The sequence below is a fragment of the Nicotiana attenuata genome, unplaced genomic scaffold (genome assembly GCF_001879085.1).
Source record: "Nicotiana attenuata strain UT unplaced genomic scaffold, NIATTr2, whole genome shotgun sequence".
Taxonomy (NCBI): domain Eukaryota; kingdom Viridiplantae; phylum Streptophyta; class Magnoliopsida; order Solanales; family Solanaceae; genus Nicotiana; species Nicotiana attenuata.
The window spans coordinates 66982-90182 of NW_017671545.1; the positions used below are offsets into that span (position 1 = coordinate 66982).

At 35.2% G+C, this 23201-nt stretch overlaps 3 protein-coding genes across 4 annotated transcripts in view; all 3 read right to left on the minus strand.

The window, feature by feature from the left end:
• Nucleotides 1–1709, minus strand: part of LOC109208905 (8-hydroxygeraniol dehydrogenase-like) — a 4939-nt gene extending 3230 nt beyond the window's left edge. The window contains exons 1-2 of the mRNA XM_019372062.1: nt 1513–1709; nt 50–163 (exon numbers count right to left, since the gene is read on the minus strand). Of these exons, the coding sequence (XP_019227607.1) occupies nt 50–163; nt 1513–1610 (212 nt within the window). The 5' untranslated portion in view covers nt 1611–1709. The remainder of the gene's footprint in view (nt 1–49; nt 164–1512) is intronic.
• Nucleotides 1710–2615: 906 nt separating this feature from the next.
• Nucleotides 2616–7306, minus strand: LOC109208906 (8-hydroxygeraniol dehydrogenase-like). 2 transcript variants are annotated; one of them, XM_019372063.1, is made up of 5 exons: nt 7088–7306; nt 6532–6645; nt 4347–4857; nt 3362–3515; nt 2616–3086 (listed from the first exon to the last, which is right to left on the minus strand). In XM_019372063.1, the coding sequence occupies exons 1-5, from the start codon at nt 7183–7185 to the stop codon at nt 2884–2886; spliced, it is 1080 nt and encodes a 359-aa protein (XP_019227608.1). In that variant the 5' UTR covers nt 7186–7306; the 3' UTR covers nt 2616–2883. The 2 variants fall into 2 exon arrangements, with proteins under 2 accessions (XP_019227608.1, XP_019227609.1); XM_019372064.1 differs by lacking the exons at nt 6532–6645; nt 7088–7306 and adding an exon at nt 5321–5577.
• A 1474-nt stretch (nt 7307–8780) lies between these two features.
• Nucleotides 8781–13361, minus strand: LOC109208909. The gene is made up of 6 exons (XM_019372067.1): nt 13171–13361; nt 12187–12952; nt 10460–10838; nt 9743–10378; nt 9462–9659; nt 8781–9016 (listed from the first exon to the last, which is right to left on the minus strand). Exons 1-6 carry the CDS (start codon nt 13359–13361, stop codon nt 8781–8783), a joined length of 2406 nt encoding a protein of 801 aa, XP_019227612.1.
• Nucleotides 13362–23201: the final 9840 nt, after the last annotated feature.

The window sequence follows — 23201 nt, forward strand, 5'->3', positions numbered from 1 at the left end:
GGGGGGGGGGGGGGGGTAAGTGGAAAATATACTTGAAGAAAAATATTACCCAGGTACAACGGGATATCTGGTGACTCCCCATTCATTCTTGATAAAGTGAATATCTGTATGGCAAATTCCACAATACAAGACTTTGAATTGCACATCTTTCTCCCCAGTGGCCCTGCACCATTCAAAAAGGTTTTTCATATACATGAAACCATTTTTCTAAAGAGGAAAAAAGGAAAAAGTTTAAAACTTTTATGTAGTAACAACGTAAAAAATATTTATATGATTAAATCACTTACATAATCACATGTAAATTTCTATGATCCCCATTTAGTGATATATAACTAGTAGCGGAGCCAAGAATTTTGTAAAGAGTGTTCACAATCTATTAGTATATATTTACAAAAAGTAATATTTGACTTATATACATAATATAATTTTCTATATATGTACTCACTATAATTTTCCGACTTAAACACCCTAATTCATTCTATGTAACTACACTGATCATGTAAAATAGTAACTATTAACCTACTAGAATAGGTTCTCATTTGTTTTTTTTAAGATTAAGACGTCTGAATCTGAATACACGTCTGAATATCAAGATGTGTATTAAGATTAAGACATCTGAATCTGAATACACATCTGAATATATTAAGATGTGTATTAAGATCTGAATACTAAAAATTAAGACTGTTTGATTTTTAACATCTGAATACATAAAATTATCTTTATTTGAAAAAAATCTAATATTCTATCAATAAAATATATAGTTTTGTAAAATATGATAGTTGGTGGTGGTGAAGGCTAACGAGTGAATGCCGACTAAAGGCGGTGGTTGGTGGTAGTTTTGGTTGATGATGGTGGTTCATGCTAGTAGCTAGTAGTGATTGGTAGTGGTGGCAATTATGATTGATGATGGTGGTGGTGGGTGGTGATAGTTAATAATGGCGGATGGTGATTTATGATTGGGGAAGGTGGTGGTAGGTTATAATGATAGGCGGTGCCTGCTGTGGTTGTTAATGGTGATGGGGTGGTTGGTTGTGGTAGTTGAGCTGGATAAGTGTTGACTGTGAGTGAGAATGATGGTGGTCGGAGTGGTGGGATGGTGGATGGTGATGGCCGATAATAGTGGCGGCTATGATTGGGGATGATGGTGGTGGTGGTGGCGGCGGCTGAGTAGGGTGGTGGTGGTGACATGGTGGTAGTTGATAATGGTAGGCGGCGGCGGCAGTTAATAATGAATATGTGATAGCATCTTAATGAAATTAAGTCTCTGTTACAGATCTTATCATACAGACATATTCAGACTAATTAAGTGGTTGTTAAGTGAAAAAAACAAACACACTTAATGATTAAGATCTGGATAATTAAGATTCAGACTTTAAAAACAAACGCACTTAATGTCTGAGATTTGGATGATTAAGATTCAGACCTCCCTTAAGTACAAACAAATGAGGCCAAACTACATCGATAGTGTAAAATATAATTACGTTAACGTTTTATGTAACTTAAAATGATTACCTTCTTGAAAAGTTGAAAGGAGAAAGAATTCCAGAAGTGTCTCTAGCTGCAAATCCAAAAGCCTTCACTGGATGCTCTTCTTCTGGGTTTTTTGCCATTTCACTTAATTCAACAATATAACTAAAAAGATAGCTAGCTAGCTATAAATTATCAAACTAAGAATGACTAGAAAATGAGACTGAGCAAACGCATAGACAAAGCCAATATATTTATAGTACTAGTTGGGAATATGGGGCTAAATGAATTTATTTTTGAGTGTAAAAGTAGTTGATTTAGAGAAATGTAGTAAATGCTTGCAATAAGGGTTCAACTACCAGGTTTGATGAAAGTTAATACAACGACAATGGTTTGCCATCAATTTTGGTCCTGCATCTCTTGGGAGACTCGTGCTTTATATAGAAAAAAACTTAGTTCACACTTAGTTCTTACAGTACTAACCGAATCAATATATAACATACTCCCTCCGGTCTATTTTGATTGATTTTTTATTTTCAATGAACAAATTAAGGTTAATATGGTTAATTTCATTGTTAACGAATGCTAAAAGGTGAATTTCTTAATATGTGTTCAAAACAACTAAAAAATCAATTAAAGTAGACGCGAGGGAGTATCATTTATATCTTATTGATTAGTCATGGTTATTCTATATATACTTTTTAAAAAAATAGTAAATTAACAAATACATTGAATCAGCCATTGATGCTTGCATCGAGGCCCTTCTTCGGACCCTGTATAAATGCAAGATGCTTCGTGTACCGTATTATCCTTATTTCAAATTAATAAATAAAATTAATACTCCCTACGGTCCAAAATAAGTGATTTTTTGGATGCTTTCACACAAATTAAGAAATTCACCTTTTAGCATTAATTAGCAATGGAATTGACCATATTAACCTTTACTATCTCACATAAACACTCCTAACACATATTCCAACACCATTTATTTCAAGGACAATGTAGTAAAAAAAATAATTAATTCATTCTTGAAATGTGGAAAAATTACTTATTTTGGACCACGAGAAAAAGGCCAAAAAATCACTTATTTTGGACCACCGGAGGGAGTATGACAATAAGGTATGGGTAAATCATGGGTACGTATGTGGTTGTTAGAAAGACCCCAGGTATACCATTATCATAGTTCGAGGTAAAACCACAACACAGAAGTCAAATTTCAGCCATCAACAGTCTGGCAAATGACACATATATAATTCAAGGATTAAGGGGAAAAGACAGATATGAGATATGCAATACTACATAATCGCCAAAATCTACTAAATAAACCATAAATAAACTCTTCAAGTTTCTCGCAAAATATAAAATACTTTATTTCTTAATAGTGTTCGGACCAGCTTGCTCGCACGCTAATTACTCTTAATCAGCTTTCAATGTTTCCCCAACATCAAGCGCAAAACGATACTTGACATCCGATTTGAGAAGTCGTTCCAAGGCAGTGTTCACATAATCCATTGCAACAATCTCAACATCTGGTATTATATTATGCTTTGCTGCAAAATCAAGCATCTCTTGTGTCTCTTTCATTCCTCCAATAATACTTCCTCCAACTATTTTCCTCCCTGTTATTTTTTTTAAAAATTATTAGAACTTCAATTTAATGAAGGGCAGCCTGGTGCACTAAGCTACCGCTATGCGCGGGGTCCGAGAAAGGGTCAGACCACAAGGGTCTATTGCACGCATGCCTTACCCTACATTTATGTAAGAGGCTGTTTTCACGGCTCGAACCCGTGACCTCCTGGTCACATGGCAACAACATTACCAGTTACGCCAAGGCTCCCCTTCTTAATTTTAAGGAAATAAAAAGAAAAGAAAGTTTGATATTAAGATACTTTACCCATAATTATGGGAAAAACTGGCAACTCAAGTGGTTTTGGTGGTGCACCAACCACTACAAGCTTTCCATGAGGTTTTAGTATATTGAGCAATGGAAGAATAGGATGGTCTGCTGAAACTGTGTCTATTATTCCATCCAATGTGCTTGCTGCAGCCTATACAGATTCAAAGCATAAATAATAACCATAGATATGAGTGTCAAATTTAACTTATGAAAATATAACTCGTCTGACTAGTCCAGACTTTGGCGAGTTGTATGATGTATAAATTTATTGGCGAGCTATTTTGGACATAATTTTTTTTTTACTTTTTTTGAAATCAGTGTTTGGCCGTAAAATTTCAATTTTTACTTGAAGATAAATTTTGAAATTTTTCGAAAATTTGAATAACTCCAAAAAGCTATTTTTCAAAAAATTTCACTTAAGATAACTCACAAAAATTTAAAAATAATTCAAAATTGTATTCATGTCCAAACACAACACTCATTCTCACTTAAGAAAAATATACTCTTTTTTTTTTGAGATTTTACAATTTTTTTATCCAAACTCCCAATAAGTTAATCCATCAAAATATTTGCGATAATTAGGGTTGCATAATACAATAATATATCAAAGTATAAGAAAATCATTTTTTTAATGTTGACCCGCGAAACACTATTAGGCTCGATCCATATATGATCTTATATTTCCTATGCTTCAATTTGTACGATACATTTTCCTTATTAGTGTGTTTCAAAAAGATTAACATATTTTTATATTTAGAAATAATTTAACTTATAAATTTTTATTTTTACCATTTTACCCTTAATGAAAAGATTCTATAGCTACACAAATGTCATGAACTCACAAAGCTTTTAACCCTTAAAGTTTTAAAACAAGAAATTTATGCCTCTTATTGTTTTTATTAAACTGTGTGCCGGGAAACTACCTCATCATACAAATTGAAACCAAGAGAATAGAATTTCAAGTACAAAATAGAATATTTACCTGCAATTGTTCAGGATCACGACTGAGCAAGAAAGAATCAGCACCAAGACGTTCAATAGCTTCATCCTTCTTATTAACCGAAGTACTGATCACAGTAACCTTACAACCAAAAGCCTTAGCAAATTTCACAGCCATATGACCAAGTCCACCAAGTCCGACAACACCAATGTTCAATCCAGGCTTGTCAAGTCCAAAATATTTCAAAGGACTATATGTTGTAATTCCAGCACATAACAACGGAGCAGCTTCCGCTGGCAAATTCTCCGGCCAACGAACCACGAAATGCTGATCAGTAACCATGAGATTTGAGTAACCTCCATATGTTGTGGTTCCATCATAGTAAGTTGTACTATATGTGGCAATGTGGCTAGGACAATATTGTTCGAGGTCATTGGTACAATTTTCACATTTTTGACACGATCCGACAAGTACCCCAACACCTACTTTGTCACCAATTTTAACTTTCTCGACGTTGCTACCTACCTCAGTTACCACGCCCACAATCTCGTGCCTGTGCAACAAAAGTAAGATGCAATATAGTCAATATCTTCAGTTTTAAACATCATGTTAAAGTCTACATTTCCTTCTAAAGGTGGATAGACAATCTTAGGGCTATCAAATTTGGCCGCCCAAATGACCCGCCCAACCCGTCAAAGTTAGGCTAGCTATTGACCCGCCCGTTTAAAGTTGGGCTGATTTCTAGTAAAGCTTGATAAGATTTGGACGGAATGGAGTATGACCCAAATTTTAGCCCATCTCAGCCCAAGTAACTTTTGGGTGGGTCATTTGACCACCCAATTATTGACTCAACCTATTTTGACCCGCCCAAAATCGATCCAACCCGCCCATTTGACACCCCAGACAATCTTATGAGTAATGATCGGGTAAAGAGCTAATGTGTCTATCGGACAAAAAATTGCACCCAATAATATTGAAAATTGATGGTCTTGATTTTTTTTTTTACAGCTGCTTACCCCATGTGAAAACCTTTAAAGCAAAAGTCAAAAGTGTTGCTCATGGGGCAAGCGAGGGGCAATACTTGTTAAACTTGAAGCTGGACAAGTGGGGCTAAAGATCAATAGTAGCACCGAAGTGTTCTATTTGTGCAGATCACCCTTGGACGGCCAATCCTAATCCAACCAAGGTGAGTCTTGCCGGTTCCGGTTCGAGGCTTTACCGGGCCAACTCGGCCCAAACATGGGCCTTCCTTACTCAACTGACAGGTTTACTAGTAAGGTGTTTGTACTACAATAACGATTCAGGGTATTCACACAAGTGGGGCATCGGAATATTTGTACTAAAAAATGTGAAATTCATCACTATCTCGAAAAAAATGCTGGGACCATAGGATAAGATTAGTGACACCACTAAGATTTGTAGTAGAGCACGCTTTTATTGTAGGGCTCACAGCCTCACAAATGTGAGTTGATGTTATAGTGATGTACTTTTGTGCCCATACTTGCACTTTCTCCTTAAAATGGTAACCTTATAACTTCTTGAAGGATTTACAAGACTAGACACTTATTTTGTCAATGGCAGAGCTAGAAATTTAAATAACGCGATTTAAAGTAATTTTTGAACTATATTCTCTTGTATCACGAGAAAAAATTTATTTATTGAAAATAGAACAAATATTCTAATACTATTTATTCCAAGGATAACTTTTGAAAAAAAGAAAAAATATTAATTAATTCGTGATATCTGAAAAAAATTAAATATTGTGGACCATAAACAAATGCAAAAAGTCAATTAAACTAAGGGAATAAATAGGAGAAAAATGTTAATCACGTACTATCAAGTTTGTTTAGATAGGAATAAAAATATGGTTTGAATCAAATATATGGTTTCAAACCAAAAGGGAAGAAAGTAAGTGATCTCATACGATATTGTTTTCTTTCCTTTTTTGCTCACAAACCAAACAATGAAAGAAAATCCTATCAAAAAGTTTCCTTTCTCACACAAAATCTTCATAGCTTAAAATTTGGGCAAAATACAATATTGATCGGTCGCCACAACTAATTATATATNCAAATATTATACAATATATATATATATATATATATATATATATATATATAAATTATACATTTTGTCGATTATTATTTTTAAGAGCGGCAAAAGTGTACATTTCTCTTAAATTTTTTCAAGTATATGAGAGGAAAATGAGGACAAAATCGAATTTTACCCGGGCACAATAGGATACTTGGAATTGCCCCACTCATTCTTGAGCATATGAAGATCTGAGTGACAAATTCCACAATACAGCACTTTGAACTGCACATCATTCTCCCCTGTAGCCCTGCACCCAGAAATGAACAAAAAAGAACAAAAAGAATATTATGAGCATTTAAAAACACTATGATCAATAAAACTGGAGTTTAGTCACAATATATAGTTATAACTCCACCGAGATTTCAAAATTTAATAAAGACAAAGAAAACACTAGGTGATTTTTTCTCATATGTCGAAACGAACCGAGTGGTAACTAATATTGTGCCCATTGAATTAATCGAGGTGCGCTAATCGACTTTAACACCAACGTAATTAAAAAGAAAAAAGGAGGGTCATAACTCTACCTAAACTGTAAATGTATCCTTAATCCTATTCACGAATACACTCCAAGTAAACCAAAAAAATAAAGGAAATGTATACTCTTTGTATATAGTAAAAAGCAAAAGGCCTAGATTTTATTTTTCCAAATTTTCTCTTATTGTTTTTGTTTGTGTGTCAAAGCACCATACCTTCTTGAAAAGTTGAAAGGAGAAAGAACACCAGATGTGTCATAGGCAGCCCATCCAAAGGATTTGATTGGGTGCTCAGTTTCTGGGGATTTCGCCATTTTTTCTCCAAAAGTGTAGTTAGAGAGTCACCTAAAAAATCAGAAAACAAAACAGAAAAAATGTGCATAAGTTAAATTCATGTGGCCGTTTGGTATCCATATTTATAAGCTTGCCTGGCCCCATCATCATTTTTGAATTCTAAAGGATAAAATTAGAGAGAAGGAAAGTAAAGAAAATAATTAAGAAACATGTTTTTTTAAAGATTTTATTCCTTTATTAGAGATAATATATAAAGAAAAATATGATTGTGATAAAGTTAAGGAAATAATGAGATTGAAGTTACATGACTAATAAGCCTAAATTAAAGGAGAAATTCTTTCAACATTTTCTTCATTTACTTTTTCCCTTTTTAATTATGATCTTTTCCAAAAAAGTGCAATGCGGAATCAAATTATAAGATATGATCCTTTGTCAAATTTTGTACCAATTCAATAAAGTGAATCTCTGATTGATTACAATGCAATTGCCTTATTTACGCTTTATTGTTCTTTATGTAAGAAATTCAGCCATAATCTTTTATTCCAAAATTATCTTTGTCATTCATCTTACAAAAGGAAATACAATTTTTTCTCGATCAGACTTTGAATAAACAATATGCGAAATATTCATAAGGTTTCACACATGGTGTTTATGCCAAACTAATAAAGATAAAAAATATATCTTTTATATATTTATTTATCACTTAACTATGGTTAAGTAACATATAGTCTCACTTAGCTTTAAATATTAAATAGTCCACCAATATTAAATTGCTTGGCTTTGTGTAAACACTCGTGTTAATTAATAACTAGCATTAGTACCCGTGCGATGCTTGGATAATAAAAAAGAACGATCTACACCGTAAAGTTTAATATGTTAGTGTTAATACCATCTTTACAACCAAACATTCAAAATATTTTAAGACTCCAGTAAAACTTTCATTCCATGTCCTAATAAATGTTCCATTAAAATAATTATACTATACAATTTGTTTGATATGAATGTTCCACGAAAAATAATGATGCTATACAATTTGCTTGATATGAAGCATGTGCTTAAAGGAACGTTTTTCTAGCAAATGCTCATGACATATTGCAGTGCATTTTCCAAAAGTTGTCCTCTGTGTTGAGGCAATGATGAAGGAACATGAATTATGGCAAACATTAGCTTATTCAGAATCAAAATGTACAGGGCAATGCATATGCAAAAACTGATTTCCAGCTAAGGCTCTCTCTTTATTATTGTCTGGCGTTTATGGTAATTGAAACTTTTTACTCTTTCTACCATTCCACAGGCTTTGTCTATTATCCTAACAATGTCTAAAGCCAAAGTTGAGGCAGAAAAGGGACAGGTCAACTGCGAAGAGCTGATAAATTCAGCTATTCAAACCATAGATGAAGCCGGTGGAAGGGTTGATTATGCTGAGGTGAGAACTTAAACAATAATGATATATTTCAAATGGATATAAACAATAGAATACCAACTGGGAACTCAATCTGTTCCCAATATAAAAAATTGATGAAACCCCTGTAATTGCAGAGTTTTCAACACTGATCCCAAAATCCCTTGGAATGAAATTCTGACTTGGCAACTCGACATCAAAAAGACTGGTAGCCTACCCTAATCTATTCCCAATATCAAAAATTGCAGAAACCCCTGAAATGGCAGTGTTATCCACAGCTATCCCAAAATCCCTCGGAATGAAACTTTGACTAATCAACTCTACATCAAAAAGCTTGGAACTTTGTGGATTATGCCACAAAAACGACGGAGGACTAATATGCGACTGAATCAAACCGGTGACTCCTTGAGCAAGCTTATCACCCTTTGTAGTGATAAACCTCTGGTGAACTGCCACATAACATAGTTATACCAAATTAAAAATATTAACTAAAAAAATTATACATAAGACCAAAGGATCAGAAGACAATAACAATACATAATAATTAAATGATAAATCATTTAATAACGTATTAAATTAAATTACGAAAAACTTTTTTGTACACTGTATTTCTAGCTTCATCTGTTATTTGTCCATCATCATCATAAACTAAAATCTTTAACCCTTTTCTACTTGTCACCCGTGAAAGAGCAACATACAATTGTCCATATGTAAACACTGATTTCTTCAAAAATAACCCAACATGAGACAATGACTGGCCTTGACTTTTATTAATTGTCATGGCAAAAGACACCACAATTGGAAATTATCGTCGCTGGAACTTAAAAAGTATTCTCGCATCAGATGGAGTCAACGTCATTCTTGGAAAAAATACTTTTTCTCCAGCCATATTACCTGATAAAACCTTGGCTTCAATAACTCGATTTTCAAGTTTTGTGATGATCAATCTTGTACCATTGCATAATCCCGATGACTGATCTATTTTTTTCAGTAACATCACAGGAACACCAACCTTTAGAGTAATGGAGTGATTTGGAACTCCAGAACATTTAATACTATTTAGCAATTCTAGTGTATGTACGTGGTCCAAAGCTGTAAAAGCATGATCAGACATACAAATCGTATCATAACTCAAATATGTCTTCTCAGGATTATGATTGAGTGAAACCATATACTCATTGATAGATTCCACCATGTCAAGAGTCGGAGCGAGAATTGCTCTTCTTTGGAGGTAATCATGTCATTGTAATGTTTAAAGAAATCAGGATAAGTACTTTCTACAATTGCAGATATTGGATCATCACAATTATGTATGAGAAGATCATCGGGGATTCGAACCTTTTTAATTCCATCAGTAGAACTTCCAATTCTTCCGTCACCAATTGCCAAAATCCAGTCTGAAAATTCTTTTAACTCATCTAAATGTGGCCCTAACTGATTTCCTTGCAATCTCATATTCCTTGTTAGTTTTAAGATTTCACAGTGGGGCCATAAATATGAAGAGTTTAGAGAAGCATTAACAATATCTTGCCGAGTACCTTTTGTAATGACTGGCAAAATTTCTCTGAAGTCACCACCAAGAACAACTGTTTTACCTCCAAATGGTCGATCTAGACTGGATGTGTCTTTAAATCTAAGAATATCTCTAAGAGTTTGATCAAGAGCTTCGAAACAGTATCTATGCATCATCGGTGCCTCATCCCAAATAATCAACTTTGCCTTAACGATCAATTTTGCTAAAGGACTACCTTGCTTTATATTGCATGTTGAATCTTCAATTGGATTGAGAGGAATTGCAAATCTCGAATGCACTGTTCGACCTCCCGGTAACAAAAGAGATGCAATCCCACTTGATGCAACAGTTAACACAATATCTCCTCGAGATCATATACCTGAAGATAGAGTCTTCCAAATAAATGTCTTGTCAATTCCTTCATAACCATATGAAAAGAACAATCCACCTTTGGCCTCAATCACTGCTGCCATAATTTTCTCATAAACTGACTTTTGTTCAGCCGTCAAATTCCTTAATAATTGTTGATGTTCCTCTAACATTGAGCATCTATTGTAACACAATTCATCATGGATTAATCTATTGCTATGGTCACCTTCTCCCTCACTGTAAAGAGGTTTTGGCATTATTGGAAAATCCTGAAAACTTCTTCCGCAACCTTTCAAAAAAATTTCCAACTTTTGTAAGCAACAATTTTTCAATTCATCATCTGTTAGCTCCGCCTCTGAAAGAACATAAATATTGTGGAACTTGAATAGCTATAATACATAAAAGATATTATATGATTATTCACAAAAAATCCATGTTAATTTTTATTGAAGTTATGGTTAGTTGTAGTTATGGTTTACACTTATGAATGATATATTCTATACCTGCTCATTCAATTAACTGTATAGTTAAAGGCATACTGTACTATCTAATTTAACTGACTATCATTATGAAGTAAGACAATTTTTAGCATTTCTCTCTCCTGCAAATGATTTAAAGCATGTGCATGTACTTTAGATTAAGGAACAATAAAACCACATAAATTCTATACTCCAAAGTGCAAGTTTGGGACATGACTGCAAATGAGTTTATGAGTTTAAACTGTAAACAATGAAAGTCGTAGCTAGTAAAAAGACAGCCTTAAGTACTCTATATATGTTCTACCATGACCATTTTTAAAGTGCTTATATTATACTAAATGGGATATCTAGAGAATAGTGGCTATATTACACTAAATCTACAAACGGGTATTTATTAACATGCTTAATAACATAATTAGATAAACCTTTAGTACTCTCTCTATAAACTGAAATGTGTAAACAATTTCACGTCATTAGTCATTTTAGTATAATTAAATCCAAATATAAGTCCAGTAACTCATGTCACTAGTTTTTTTTACTATAAGTGCAAGCATTTTTTTTTAATTCATGCAGGTGGATGCAATTTTTGTGCATTATGGTGCATGGTGAGAACTGACAAACACATTGTCTAGATGGAAATAATATTTCCTCTTTATAAGTATATATTTTTGTTATATACGGCTGAATAATCTATTTATATCCTCGTATACATACTGAAATTATGTAAAAAAATCATAACTGCAAATATAAGTTTGGACATACCTGGATTGGCCAGTAAGACTCTTTCTTCATGGAGGGTATCTTCTGATAATAATTTCTATGTTGCTTGCCAAATATTTTCTGGTCGTGACATCGAATTCGATAACAACAACATAGAAAATAATTTCTTAAGATACGATGGCATACCCCAGCTACTTGCCTCCTTTATGCAATCCACATATTCTTTGTCATCGTCAATTAAACCAAGTGCATAACATGCTTCTCTAAATGTAAGATGATCATGATTGTTGATTCTTTTAACATCTTCATAACATTTTGGACCTTTAATGACATTCAACAACAACCAGAGGTAGTATAGCTAGCCAGTTCCAGGCGGAACAAAGAAAATCCTTCCAATTGAAAATGCAGAAGTTTTTTTCTCTCCCATCTTTTCAACTTTGGTTTCCACAAGTAAGGGCAAATTCTGCTAAGTTAATTCTCTTGTTTCAGAAGATGTTTTATTTGTCTCGAACCAACTTAAAAACATCGATTCCCTTACAGTGGGTCTATTGGCAACATCATCAATCTGATCATCATCAGAGAATATGACATGTTGTTCATTTGGAAGATGAAATGATAGTCTTTCCACTGAAGGTTGTCTATAGTGAATAGGAAACTTGAATATTCTCCAAGCAGCTTCACAAGGTGATATGTATCGACAATGATAGTACATATTAATTTCATCAACAACCGATGAACCCTCCTCTTGCACACTTCTAGAAAAAGCAGCAGTGGCACGATCATTTCCTTTGTTAACATATTGAAATAAGTACTTAATTGATCTCGATTGATTGCACCACTCCACATTGATGTGAGCACCATATTTCAATAATAAGAAACGATTGTGTGGCACCACATACCTGTTGTCCAAGTCAATACCATCCTTCTTGATAGTTCTTCCATTATCCTTTCTCCTATAAATAGGATAATCATCTTCATCAATTGTGGTTGGCTCAGTAAACTTTTTTGGAAAGCACTTTGTACATCTCCCATTCTGCATGCAAGGGGAAGATTTTCTGGCAGAACCACATGAGTCGTGCATCATGAAACTTTTCACGGCCCTATAATAATGAGGATCAACTGCTTCATTTGGAATTTCTGCTGTTATTATTTGATCAATATCAACAGTAGTTGGATATTTGTTATGCTCATGAAGAAAGAGCAATATATGAGCATGAGGCAACCCTCGCTTTTGGAACTCAATTGTATAAATCACCGCACGAAGAAGCAAAATAAATTTATTGGATAAATAAATAGTTTTCAATCTATATTGAAAAATTATTCCAGGCAAAATCAGGCATATTATTTAAATTATTACTTCAAAAGTTTATATTCATACCTGATTTTACTGCTCCAAACACTTTATTGTCTCGCAAGTCCTTTATCAAGAGATCCAATTTGATTTTAAATACCCCACTTAAGATGTTTGGACGATCCTCAGGATTTAACCCCTACTCGTTACATGTCTTAGAATCTCAGGCACTTCGGATTGCAAGTGAAAGTGATAAAAAGATCAGGGTACCAAGCCCATTTGCATATCGCCATAGTATCTTGATAATTTTGAAGCATGTATCGTGCACCACCTGTGAAGCTTGACGGTAGAATAATTCTCTTTCCTTGAGACGAAGGAGTAGTTTCTCCATGCAAAACAACTTCTTCTAATCCTTTATACATCGCAACTCTCAATTGTTTTTATTGAGTCCTATAATACTTCAATCGACCAGATTCAATCATTGGATATGCATCAGCTAAGTCTCACTTAACTATGGTTAAGTAACATATAGTCTCACTTAGCTTTAATTGTTAAATACTCCACCAATATTAAATTGCTTGGCTTTGTGTAAACACTCGTGTTAATTAATAATAGTAAGGGGTTGTTTGGTTGGGAAACAAGTTATCCCATGATTAGTTATTCCGGAATTAGTTATCCCACCATTGCATAGGGACAAAAAAATATTACAATCCCAGGATCAGTTATACCACGATTTTATCCCAACCAAATATGAGATAAACTTTTCTCAAATTTAATTCCGGATTAATGATCCCTTATCTCTTACACCAAACGAGCCCTAAGTGTTTATCGTTTCGTTTTTGGGGTTGAACATTCTTAGTGGGCGTTTGGACATAAGAATTGTAGAATTCCAAAAAAAGTGAAATTTTATTTCAAGTGAAAATGATATTTGAAAATTAGAGTTGTGTTTGGACATGAATATAATTTTGGGTTGTTTTTGAATTTTCGTGAGTGATTTGAGTGAAAATTTTGAAAAATAATTTTTTTGTGTTCTTCACATTTTCGAAAAATTTCAAAATTCATCTTTAAGTGAAAATTGAAAATTTCATGATCGAACACTAATTTCGAAAAAAGTAAAAAAAAAAACTTATGTCCAAACGGGCTCTTAGTGCCGACCTTTAAATTATGCTCCAATCCTCCAAAACTTTATGGCTTTGTACTTTTCACATGTGCATTGAAGTACGTTGTTGAATTTAATGCCAACACCTCGTACACACCAAACGTTTCTTGAGCATTTAACGTATGTGGACTATTGCTTCTTTTGTATGCCTTAGGATTGTGCTTAATCAAATGTTTAATCGTATATACCATGTTAAATCAAATGTTTAATCAAATTTTTTCTCAGAAAAGAATTGTAACTTACGTTCCTAGGGGAAATAAAAGAAGGTGTATATCAATTGAAAGGTTTTAGTGGAAGGACCCAACTAAGTGGGTTTCATATATTTATATTACCTTCACTATAATATTACAATATAAAGAATGGAAATACAATAAATACAAAGATACAAATATGACAATTCAATCAATCAAAGATAATTATAGTAAAAGCTATTATCATGTAAATAAATGATATCTTTTAAATAAATGTAGAATATTCCCTAAAATCCTCCCTCAATCTGAGCGGGAGGATCGAACATTCAGATTGCTAATCAAATAAGTGAATCTTCAAGTGACTTAGTAAATATATCTGCAAGTTGATGGGACGATGAGTGTCACGACCCAAAATCAACCATCGTGATGCCGTCTATCGTGGAACTAGGCAAGCCAACTACTCAACCATTTCAACACAAGAAAAGCTTTGAAAAATACGGAAGTAGTTATATTTAAGGAAAACCTTTTTAAAAGCGGAATAAAATTCACAACTCAATACAAAATCTCTCCCAAAACTAGGGTGTCACCGAGTACATGAGCACCTATACAGGGATATAGTATAATACAACGTCTAGAGAATAAGAACTGAAACATAATGAAGATAAGGAGGGAGAGTCAAGGTCTGCGAATGCCAAGCAGCTACCTCGATAATCTCCGACGATCCGGACTCCACAACTCAACAACCGCCGTGACCGGAAGCACCTGGATCTGCACACGAGGTGCAGGGTGTAGCGTGAGTACAACCAACTCAATAAGTAACAAATCTAACCTTTGGACTGAAGGTAGTGACGGACTCAACCGGTACAGTTCAATATAGAAATAACAGTACAGAAAACGTAGGCATGCTTTAAAGTTCAACAGTTAAACTCAATACCAGTAAGATAAATCAATTCTGAATGATATGAAGAACATAACTTCTCTTCTTCTACATGCCAATGCATATGTTGTATGTGATGCACCATGCTGAAAGCCTCGTGTGCTCACACTCTCAAAACGCTCAATCGCTCAGTACTGTGTATGGCCAATCTGGCCCAGAGAAGATCCATCACGGAAATATATATACATCAACTGACAGGCAGTCACTCAATACTGAGTAGCGCCAATCCAGCCCTTGAGGAAGATCCATCCCCAGGTATAAATGCTTCGGATAAGATCCATGTCCAGGGAAGATCCATCCCTCAATATAAATCATTCGCACTCACTAGGGGTGTGTGCAGACTCCAGAGGGGATCCTTCAGCCCAAGCCTATCATAAGCCAGATCCATGCATAAATCAGTAAAACCCGCTGTGACGTGCAGCCCGATCCCATAAATGTAACTCATAATCAGGCCCTCGGCCTCACTCAGTCATCAATCTCTCCAGTCTCTCTCTCTCTCTCTCTCTCTCTCTCTCTCTCTCTCTCTCTCTCTCTCTCTCTCTCGGGATCACAATGTCATGAAACTATCCCAAAAATGATGATATGATGTACCAATAAATAGCAACAGAGACTGAGATATGATATGCAATGAACAAATATGACTGAGTACGAAATTTCAATGTAATCAATAAGTTAATAGCAAGAAACGACCACTATGGGTCCCAACAGTACCAGCATATAGCCTAAACATGAATTCTAACATGATTGCCAACTCAATTACTTTATCACATGATGAATTATGGATATCAACATGATAAATCAACTATACAGTTCCATGGAACCGACCAGGTCACAGTTCTCCCAGTGCACGCCCGCACGCCCGTCACTTGACATGTGCATCACCTCAACACAAATCATATAACACATAATTCGGGGTTTCGAACCCTCAGGGACAAGTTTAGAAGTGTTATTTACCTCAATCCGAGCAAATCTCTACTCCAACACACCTTTGCCTCGCGAAACGGCCTCCGAATGCCTCGAATCTAGCCACAAACAATGCGATACAATCAACACGGGCTAACAGAATCAAATTCAATAAGGAAATACTAAGTTATAAATCAAAAGTAAAGAATTGGCCCAAAGCCGGCCCCCGGGCCCACGTCTAGGAATCAGGTAAAAGTCACAAAATCCGAACACCCATTCGACCACGAGTCCACCCATACCAAAATTACTCGAATCCGATACCAAAATCCCGATCAAAACCTCAAAATTTAGCCTAAGAACTTTTCTCCATTTTTCCCAATTTTTTACCCCAAACCACTAATTTAATAATGAAATCAAATGCATAATCATGGAAATTAACCAAAACTAGGTAAGAATCACTTACCCTAAACACCCACGTGAAAATCTCTCCAAAAATCGCCTCCCACCGTGCTCCCAAATTAATTTTTGTGTTATGAACTCAAACCCTCGTTTTGAACATTTAAATCTGGTGCCCAGTTATCCTTCATCGCGAACGCGGCCATCCTCCCGCATTCGCACAGCACAAACCAGCTTTCCCCTAAAATTTGCCTTACGCGACAACAGAGACCTCTACGCAAACGCGAACCTCTGCTACTTCTAACCTACGCGATCGCGTCCTTCCTTACGTGACCGCAAAGAACAAAGCGTACACTCCACTGTTGCTTCACTTCCCCTATGCGAACGCGGACCTTACCACTCGTCCGCGATGCCCAGACTCACCAGCCTTTCGTGATCGCGTGCTTCAACTGACGATCACATAGAACAACTGCCCCCGATTGACATACACGATCGCGGACGCTCTCATGCGATCGCGTACAAGGAAACCAGTAACAGAAAACCAGCAGTCTTCAGCTATAATACCAAGTCTAAAATTGACTTGTTAACCACCCGAGGCTGTCGGGACCTCAACCAAACATACCATCAAGTCCCAAAACATCATACGAACTTAGTCGAGCCCTCAAATCACATCAAACAACATCAAAAACACGAATCGCACCCCAATTCAAGCCTATTGAAACTAAGAAATTCCAACTTCTACAAACAACGCCAAAACCTATCAAATCACACTACTACAAAAAAGACCTTTAGCGGCAATATAAAACGGATTTAGCGGCAATAAGAATAGTCGCTATATCGTTTACCAGCCATTAGGGTTTGCCGCTGATGCGGGGTCGGCAAAGCCTTTAGCGGCTTTTCTCGCAAAAGCTGGTAAAAGGTATGGTTTATTGCCGCTAAAAATTATTATCTTTAATGGAAATTGTTTGCGGCAATTATAATGGCTACAAAATCCAATCCAAAACGGCCAACTAAACCTCTTTAGCATCTATTTTTATAGCCGCTAAATTCAAACTAATTGCCGCTAAAGGTTTGCATCTCTAACGGCAATTGTTTGTGGCAATTATAATGGCTACTAACTCCAATCCAAACGGCTAATTATACTTCTTTACCATCCATTTTTATAGCCGCTAACTTCAAAATAATTGCCGCTAAAAGTTCGCATCTCTAACAGCAATTGTTTGTGGCAATTATAATGGCTACTAAATCCAATCCAAACGGCTAATTATACTTCTTTACCATCCATTTTTATAGCCGCTAAATTCAAAATGATTGTCGCTAAAAGTTCGCATCTTTAATGGCAATTATTTTGTTGCAATTAAAAAGGCAATAGTATCCCTTCTTCAAACATCTTAGTTTGCCCTTTATCGTCCATTTTAATAGCTAATATGTTTAACTAAATTACCGTTAATAATCAATAACTTTAAAAGTCACAAGCGATAGTAGCAATAATTGTCCACAATTAATAATAGTTACTACCTTTGTATAGAAATGACCCAAATAATAAAATATATTAATATTAATTAAAAAAACATAATATAACTTATTAAATCTTAACAAACAAAAGAAAGTAGTAATCAAAGATATTAATATGACAGTAACTTAAAACATAAAAATATACTGTTTGGACTAAATAGCAGTGTCATCATTGTAATAATCCAGAATGATGGTCTTCAAATGATTTCCGCAATTTTTCATCATTTTGAAATCTTCCAGCCGCTAAATTATCGAACATCAGACTGTATGACCTGAAATTATAAAATAATTGTGTTAAAGGATAAAGTATATACATGAAGTGCTGAAACAGGAGACTAGTATTATAGCTAACAGTGTAGATTTTATAGCTACCAGTGCATTTTCTTTTGCAGGAACAAATGAATTTCATTCTTTCTCACGGATTCCTAGTGCTGGAAGGAGCTACTAAACCTCGACAAGTCAAACTCCTAATCTAAGGATTAGAATTGCTAAAATAAGACCACAGATTGAGAACTCAGTATGAGGGCATTTACACGACATGTGGAGCACCACATGAAAGGAAGATCTTAACTCGAAAGCTAAATGTTCACTGGCAGATATCTCATCACTCCACTGAGATACTCAGATTCAGAAGGAGAAGAACCTAAGAACATTTGGGAAAATTTGGAAATCATATGAGCAAACCAGTTGTGCAGTGTCCGAGCACTCTTAAACCATTCAGCTAAGTCATGCAACTGAAGCAACTATACAAGAACCAAATCAATGAGTCCCAAACTGTAGCTCAACAAACCAGTTTGCAAGAAACTTTAAACAATGCAGAATAGAACAATAGAGTTACAATTATTAACTTCCCGGAGTAGCCACAAAAGTGCAGAAAGTTTTATTTTCAAAGCAAGCAGGAAGCCAAAATTCCTTTACAGTTTTGGTCAGCCCAAAATGTGCAAAAATTTCAACTTCAAGCTATGGAAAATTGCTGTCAAATACTGCTCAAATCTTGATCACAAACAGCTGAACATTAGACTGTTTAGAAGCTACAAAAACTGGGTGGAAACTTCCAACAGAAACAAAAATTGAATTCAGCAAACAGAGTCCCTATCTAGCTGACACTTTGTGATATTAATTACAAGTAATTGCATAACTTACATGTACTGTCTAACAGCTGAACATTAGACTGTTCAGAAGCTGCAAAAACTGGGTAGAAACTTCCAACAGAAACAAAAATTGAATTCAGCAAACAGAGGCCCTATCTAGCTGACACTTTGTGATATTAATTACAAGTACTTGCATAACTTACATGTACTGTCTAACAGCTGAACATTAGACTGTTCAGAAGCTGCAAAAGCTGAGTAGAAACTTCCAACAAAAACAAAAGATTGAATTCAGCAAACAGAGGCCCTATCTAGCTGACACTTTGTGATATTAATTACAAGTAATTTCATAACTTACATGTACTGTCTAACAGCTGAGCATTAGACTGTTCAGAAGCTGCAAAAATTGGGTAGAAACTTCCAACAGAAACAAAAATTGAATTCAGCAAACAGAGGCCCTATCTAGCTGACACTTTGTGATATTAATTACAAGTAATTGCATAACTTACATGTACTGTCTAATAGCTCACCTAATTTGTACTCTAAGTGTTCATTGCTCGTTATATGGCAGCAAACAACTAAACAAATAAGAACGAAATCAAATTGTCAAACTCTTTACCCACGTGTATATCTTTTTAGTAAACTCTTCACCCACGTGTTTTGTCAATCTAAATCTACAGAATAAGTTGTGGCCTATTGAGTCAATAAATCAGAATGACCATTAATATTGTTCTTGTGCCAAGGTACTAAACTATCCAGAAAACATATTCCCATGGCCCATATTTTGTGGGGTGAGTTCAGGTTAAGCTGGATTGGCACAGGACGCAGGTTGTTGCTCCCAAACGTACACGCAAGTATACGTGATCGACAAGTAATATAATGATAAGTTGAGTGTCGAACCCACAGAGACTTGTGTAAACTACTCACTAAATCACTAAAATTGTTATTCAATCTAGCTAAAAGCAAAGTCCAATAATATGATTATACTATACTACAATTCTAAATAATAACTAAATTATCAAGTAACGAGTTGATTGTTGTGTATTCAGTAGAGACAAATATTCCAGGGTTGTGATCGATTCACCAATCGTATTGTGTTCTAATTAACTCTCCCCTTCATATCATTCACTCATGGTTGCTAATTAATCGATAAATGCTCTCATAGCCTTCTCCCGAAGTACTACTCACCTATTCTCAATAGATTAACGCCTATATTCCTATGAAATCAATCTATTAAGAACGCATTAAGATCATGATATTTAATTAAGCACGGTGACTAGGTATATTCCTATCCTAACCACAAATCCGCTCCCCCTAAGGGTTAAGATCGTGCTCTCTTCAATTCTTCTCTAATCTAAACACGGCTTTCCCAAGCATAGCATAGATAGTAAATAGAACCTAACTGCTGGCCAGACAATTAAACAATTAAACACAGAATTGAAGAAAAAATCATATATTGGTGAATTATAATCAAGGTCAAGTTAATATCAAACAACAATATTCATGGCTAAATCACAACCCCAGAACAATGGGTGTTTGGCCACTCATGAAGTAATCAAACAATTGCATAAGTGTTGAATCAATTGAAAATACTAGAAAAGATGAAGAAATCTGAGAATTCTCCGCTTCCTCACGATCCCGTGTGTGTTTTTACTCCCAAGTGGCGTCTCCCCCTTCAAAAATAAGTTTAGTCTTGCTTTTATACGTGTTGGATAGGTATAGGGCCGAAATAACCTTGTCCCGAGCGAAATAGGATAAAGTTCACGTCACCGGCGCCCAGCCCGGCGCCAGGCGCCCTCCATAGCGCCCAAATGTTTTCAACACTGTCTCCAGCGCCACAGGTGGCGCCAGGCGCTGCCTGTGGCGCCCAAATGGCCTCTTTTTCCGATTTTGTTCGTTTTAGCTCAAATCTTGCACGTTTCTCCCCCACTTGCTCCCGAATCATTCCTACAGATAAAAACACATCAAATTAACATAAATCAACACATTTTACATCCTAAATCCACGGAACAAAAGTAAAATATGAGGCGATATACATAGAAATATATATATGCTTTATGCTAAACATCACAGGTTGTGCTTAATTTTGAAAACTTCTGATTTCAAAGTTTCCCTCCCTCCCTGTGAATCCAGGTTAACTCGATTGGCAAAAGACGCAGGCTGTGCTTAATTTTAAAAACTCCTAGTTTCAAAGTCCCCCTCCTCTGTAATAATTTCCTTTCTCTGGACAGACAAGGAAACCAGGAATAAAAATTGGATATCCCACACAGTAGAACGAAACAAAAAACATTACACAACAAAGCTGGTAAGGACAATACACGAAAATGCTTTAATCTAGCCTGTTATCATGTCACTCATAGGATCTGTAAAGTAATCAAATTAGGAAGGAGGAAAAAGAAGAAAATTGACAACAGAAGACATACTCTACAACACCCTTTCCCTAACTAAAAGTAGAAAACAAACTCACAATTACTAGAGCAAAATGCCTCTAGTAGAAAGTTGAAAAAGTAGTTCCAAATTGGTTCAAGAAAGCTGGTACAAGACTGGTGCACAGCTGGTAGCCAAACTTAGTTCAAACACTTGGAGATTTCATTTTCCAACTCAAAACAATCCACACTTTACTAAGATACTGTAGTGGTGCAAATTACGATATATCTGCAGAAGAATTAAATAGCCTGAACTCAACAACTACCTACTGAAGCATTAAACAGTCTGATGAGTAATAGAATTAGTTAGGGAATTGACTCCTCCACTGTTCTATGTTCAAAATGCATGTGACATGAATTATAAGCCCAAATACAACAACAAATTAATAAAAATCGAAGGAGGAAAACTCAAACAGTAGTGACGAAGGACAAAGATAAGTAGTACCGTGAGAAGGTTGAGCATTTTCAGCAGCACTAGGCATTCTTGATGTTTGTGGTACTCGTTCATGTCCACTATTTGCATCGGGGATCTAATAAATATTAACATGTTAGATAACAATAATTTTATATGATTATAATTTCATTTAAAATATCTAAAGTTTATGAAATGGAGTTACCTATTCACCTAAGGTGCCATTGCTACTTTGAGGCATAGATGCATTAGGAGCATATTTGCGCATTAATTGTCTCATTTGGAGTAATTCTGATTGCATATTCTCCTGATTTTGTTTCATAATATTCATTTCTTCATTTTGTTTCTCCTTTAACTCGATTATCTGTTGTTCTAACCTTTGTATAACCTCATTAGAAGAATCATCTGCAGCAATATTTCCTAAGGAAGACCTACTACCCCACATAACAGAAGGAGTTGGACCAAGTCCTAAACCACGAACATACCCACTTTTTTTATTTCCCAACACCTGGGAATACACATCGCCTTCCCAAGCAATACTACGAGGAGGTTGCTCAGTAGATCTCTCACTATTGCTCATCCTTTCATTTATCATTTCCTGACCATAGAATACATAATAAATCCATTTTGGAATTCATGAATAGGAAAAAATACACATTGTTTGACGGAGTCATCAAACAAAAAAAAGAATAAATCTTACGATTGTCTTGACAGAATCATCATCCAGTGGCCTACCATCCTTACATTTTTTATGAGTTAATAGGAAAGTTTCTGCTCATGTAGGATCTAACCCGTTTACAGCCTAATACAATAAAAATGATATCATATATGCATGACAAAAAAAGCTTAAAATATTATAGTTTGTAGTTTTCACAGGTTTACCTGCTCATTCATCATGGTGGCAATACTTTTTGATCCTCCTATGTGAGGCATCGTTTGCTTGGCCCTATTGTTTCTATTTGCTTGCGTACGTCTCTGTCATTAAAATATTAAAATGATATCTTATAAATTTTAAACAAAAATTGAGCATACCTAAAATCAAAACGCTTTAAAAAATGTGCAGAGTAGGAGAATTTTCAAGGTTGATACATTAGCTTTATCAGAAAGCCAATAAGAGACAAGACCATTCCATTGATCTCTCGGTATGCAATTTGGTCTATTTTTTAGTAAAGCGTCTTTAGTCTTATATTTTTGCGTATATTCACCCTTTAAATTGCACTTGTAATCTTTCCATT

Excerpts from the sequence above, each read along its gene's own strand:
- LOC109208909 (XM_019372067.1), bottom strand. The coding sequence starts at position 13,361 with ATGTATAAAGGATTAGAAGAAGTTGTTTTGCATGGAGAAACTACTCCT. Across the intron at positions 10,839-12,186 it reads ATGTTGCCAATAGACCCACT|CTATTCAAGTTCCACAATAT; the intron begins GTAAGGGAATCG and ends TATGTATTATAG. Across the intron at positions 9,017-9,461 it reads TGAAGCCAAGGTTTTATCAG|TTCACCAGAGGTTTATCACT; the intron begins GTAATATGGCTG and ends GTTATGTGGCAG.
- LOC109208906 (XM_019372063.1), bottom strand. The coding sequence starts at position 7,185 with ATGGCGAAATCCCCAGAAACTGAGCACCCAATCAAATCCTTTGGATGG. Across the intron at positions 6,646-7,087 it reads CCTTTCAACTTTTCAAGAAG|GGCTACAGGGGAGAATGATG; the intron begins GTATGGTGCTTT and ends TTCTGGGTGCAG. Across the intron at positions 3,087-3,361 it reads AGTTTTTCCCATAATTATGG|GGAGGAAAATAGTTGGAGGA; the intron begins GTAAAGTATCTT and ends AAAAAATAACAG.